At 32.2% G+C, this 4177-nt stretch overlaps 1 protein-coding gene across 1 annotated transcript; it reads right to left on the bottom strand.

Moving 5' to 3' along the window:
• Positions 1–622: 622 nt before the first annotated feature.
• LOC134690562 (large ribosomal subunit protein mL53-like) lies at positions 623–3974 on the bottom strand. Its single transcript, XM_063550517.1, has 3 exons — positions 3788–3974; positions 1323–1435; positions 623–844 (listed from the first exon to the last, which is right to left on the bottom strand). Exons 1-3 carry the CDS (start codon positions 3922–3924, stop codon positions 699–701), a joined length of 396 nt encoding a protein of 131 aa, XP_063406587.1. The 5' UTR covers positions 3925–3974; the 3' UTR covers positions 623–698.
• Positions 3975–4177: the final 203 nt, after the last annotated feature.

The following is a 4177-nucleotide window of genomic DNA, read 5'->3' as shown; positions in this document are numbered from 1 at the left end:
ATAAATATAGATTATACTACTGAAATAAGTGAGTTGCGATATTTATCCACTCTCCACAGTTAGATTTTCAAAAATAAAACGTGAGGCTTACCGAGTGTTTTAAATAAAATTGAGAATGAAAATGGGGAATGTGTCAAAGAGACAACAACCCGACCGTAGAAAAAACAACAGCAGAAGGTCACCAACAGGTCTTCAATGTAGTGAGAAATTCCCGCACCCTGAGGCGTCCTTCAGCTGTTATACATGTATCTAAAAAAATTAATTAAAAGTGTCGAAAGTTATATAAATATTGTATTGTACGAGATTTGGTGGTGGAATCTGTTTCTCTAATAAACTTTTGATGATATGCAGACTATCTTTTAAAATTCTTCTTTCCGAACAAACTGAAAAAAATATGTGTTCATTCTGTTGGACATGATCTGACATGGTAGTCTTTTTACATCCCGATAGGAATTTCAGAGGAAAGCAAGAAAACTTAATGCATAAATTTTTTTTTTCAACCAATGAAAAACTGAGATCAAACAAACCACATGTTGATTGATTAATTTAATGAACAGGTCATGATCAGTAAAGGGATAAATCAAGTAAGAATTAGAGAAGATTTTATATACTTATTTATATTCATAAAACTATTACAATTTCTCACAGATTCACACACACAAACAATTAAGACACAAACAACTGACACACGAAATTAATTATTTGCTCCTTTTCTTTGCTTTTGTCATCACTACAACTTTTTCATTCTTTTTAGGGTCTTTTTCATCACTAAATTCATGAAGTCTTTGTAAAATGTCTAAAGTGGTTAATTCAGATGTCTTAAACTTGACTTTGTGGTCATCAACTGAAAATATAGATTTATATGATACATATTTATAAAGTACTACTTTTTGCAACCTGTATAATTTTAAAAGATCTGGTTTAAAACATTATCGGAAAATTTTTAATATAATTTATTAATTGCTTTATACAGACATGAATAGGATCTAAACAATGATCAACTCTGCATACAATAATACAGACGTAATTTTAAAAAAAGTATGTAAACTAGCTAAAACTATAAATCTTTGACTATTGCAATTTGTGCAATTTTACCAACAAAAATAAGAATTATATTAAATGAACGGGAATGTAACAAGACATATTTTTCTACCAGAGCTGGTAACTTTATCATGACTTCTGTTTATTATGGGGTAAAATCACCATCATTTAATTTTTCTCATATCTACTACATACATATATGTACTTATTAAAAGTTTAGAGAGTTGTCTCATTGGCACTCATTCCACATCTTCTTATATCTATGAACATTTTATACTTACTAAATGCTATGTTGATCTCAGGATCACATCGGTTAGATTTTACATCAACTTTTGTTGCACAGTTCAGGTTTGTCTTCAGTATACGTGCCTGTTTTATCAGGAATAAACACTCTCTGTAAAATATAATATCATTTCTTAATCATGATCATTGATGTAAATTTATACCATAAAAGGATTATTAAAAGTATTTTACATGTTTTATGTCTTCATAAAGTTTGAATTTGAATTTTGAAACCACAAGCCCGAAAGCAATTTTACAAGACATGTCTGTAGGACTAGTGGTTAAGTGTGAAGACTGTTTATTTATCACTTATTACTTTTTGCTGAAAATTGAGATGCCCAGTTTTCTGCTTAGGATACAGAGCATGGAATCTATTATGTACCTATCTGAACACCTGATCGGCATCATCAGGGACAGTTGACCGTAACATTTTCTGTTATATATCTTACAATAGAAGTTCATTGAGACATAACTGATTTGAATTTCCTGATCATCACAGCTTTCAATTATGATAAACAATTATATATTCAGTCAGTAAAGCAGTAAACTGGACAAGTGAATATTAAATTAAGTGCATCAATTGGTTGCAGGTTACTGCCACCCTCCAGTCCAAACAAATATATCCCTCCATGCACCATGAAATCGCCCAATAACACCTTTGCACCCATTGATATGCCCCCTTTCAATTTCTCACCCCATAAGTTTGCACTGAGTAATTTGTAATCAAGTTTTGGCAAGTTTAATGGTAAAAATCGTTTCAAAAACAAAGTGAAATACTAACAACGCTATTTGTGTGTTGAATAAATCTTAATCACTTTTTGGTTAGTGTTGTAGAAGGCAAACATGTGAGATGCAAAGGTGAAGGGTGCCAACATGTATTGGGCTAGTCCAAATAATTATGACGTCTTGGAAGGCTATTTTAAATTTTTGCTTTGACGCCTTCTTGCATCAATGTTAGGCGTCAAAGAAAAAAATGTAATAGCCTTTCAACATGTTCAAGATGTCATTATTATTTGGACTAGGTTCGGGCCTGATACTTAACCATATAGAGGGTTTGTTCCCAACCTGTTTATCACTTCTTATTATTAACTCATGAACTGTGACTGTGAGCATGATTAGTTTTCTTAGATCTGCTCTTTTCATCATTTGCCCATATAATTTCTAAAGACTACAGTAGATTAAATATTCTATTTTGGTCTAGTTCTCCATAGAACCAGTACATGAATACCAGTACCTAGTCGGGGTAAGTCCAAATAATTATGAAGTCTGGCAAGGCTTATCGCTATTTGTCTGCCATTTCTTGATATCACACAGGATCCCGTAAAATTTGGACGTCATAAAACAAAATATCTGATGCCACAATGGAAAAGTGATAGTGTATGACGTCAAAAGTTCAAGCGACCATGTCAGCCAGGATAAAGGATCCGATATGGTATATCTAAAAAAAATCTGAGAAGCCTTCCTACGACCCACATACATGTAGGAGAATCAGGGTCCGTCCGCCCTGATTCTGGTTCGCCCTAGTTTCTGTTCACTCTAATACCTGTTTGCCCCAAGTTCGTTCGCCCTGATTTTATTTTTTTGTATAGTGTTGGGTTGTGTGTACATAATTGAATGTGTTGAAGTCGAATATTTACAATGTTTCATGTTAACTTGGCTAAAACTAGCTGCTATACTAGGTTATAAGTTTCAGTACATTTCAGGACTACAAGATATTGTGACTTCAAGGTATTGAAGACTAAGTTTGTATCTATATGTAATTACGTTACTAGGAAATATAAGTTTCTGTGAATTTCAGCACTACATTGTGTTTTTAAATGTAAAACAACTGAAGACTAAATTATTTGTATGTAATTGAATATGTTGAAGTTCATATTCACCGAATATTTATTTATGATGTTTTCTGTGGTTCTGCTATTAGGAAATAAGTTTCTGGGAATTTTATATAACAATCAGTGATATCAAAGGTTTCAAATGACACCTAATCAGCAATCAAAATTCAATCAACAGTAATTAAAAGTAATTATAAATAAAATAAAGTGTAACAATGCAGCCAAAAATTTTATTTAATTAATATAAATTTGGCAAATATTCTTTATTTAACTTTTAATAGATATACGTAAATTTTAATTTTTCGTTCATTGATGTAACGCATACATATCATAAATGAATATAGGGCGAACGGACTATCAGGGCGAACAAACTCAGTGCGAACGAACCTAGGGCAAACATGTAATCAGAACAATCCTGATACCCATGTAGGAAGGCGTCCCAGAAAAAAATAAAATAGCCTTTCCAGACATCATAATTATTTGGATTAACCATCACAAAGGGACTGTCTATACTGTTACTAATCAATAACTAGTGCTAGTATAGAAAGTCACGGTCACTGTCAGACACTGGCGACAGTGCCACTATCAACTTCAAGTTTGTATCGATGTTGATTGTTGTTTCATCAAATCACCTCATTGATCTGACATTTGGATGGTATGGGTCAAAGGTGAACTTTATAGACTTCATTGATCTCAGGTGAAATGCTTCTAAAGTCTTCTTCATAGGATTTATAACCCGACTATAGCCTGCTCTTGTAAACCCTGCCATGCTTAGGCTTCTTCATAAGGTACAAGTCAAAGGTTTTCCAAATGATCGTAAAATTTTCGGAACTTATTTAAAAATCGGAATCGTACTAAGATGTAAGTCAATTTTGTAATAAAGCTGTTGTAGAACCATAATAAATATCACTAATCATTTCAATTAAATTAAAAAATAAATACACTACGACGGACTGATATTTTAAATACGGCCTTGATTATTATACTAATCATAATGAGAATAAAAATGGGAAATGTATTAA

The sequence above is a fragment of the Mytilus trossulus genome, chromosome 11 (assembly GCF_036588685.1).
Source record: "Mytilus trossulus isolate FHL-02 chromosome 11, PNRI_Mtr1.1.1.hap1, whole genome shotgun sequence".
In the NCBI taxonomy this organism is placed as follows: Eukaryota; Metazoa; Mollusca; class Bivalvia; order Mytilida; family Mytilidae; genus Mytilus; species Mytilus trossulus.
The sequence above is the reverse complement of the archived record's forward strand: the minus strand, read 5'-3'. Positions and strand labels throughout refer to the sequence as shown.

What these genes read in the sequence shown, in the direction of transcription:
- LOC134690562 (XM_063550517.1), bottom strand. Translation starts at nt 3,924, where the DNA reads ATGGCAGGGTTTACAAGAGCAGGCTATAGTCGGGTTATAAATCCTATG. An exon ending in CCAAATGTCAGATCAATGAG is followed by an intron (nt 1,436 to 3,787) that starts GTGATTTGATGA and finishes TATATTTTACAG; the next exon opens with AGAGTGTTTATTCCTGATAA. An exon ending in TGAGATCAACATAGCATTTA is followed by an intron (nt 845 to 1,322) that starts GTAAGTATAAAA and finishes CTATATTTTCAG; the next exon opens with TTGATGACCACAAAGTCAAG.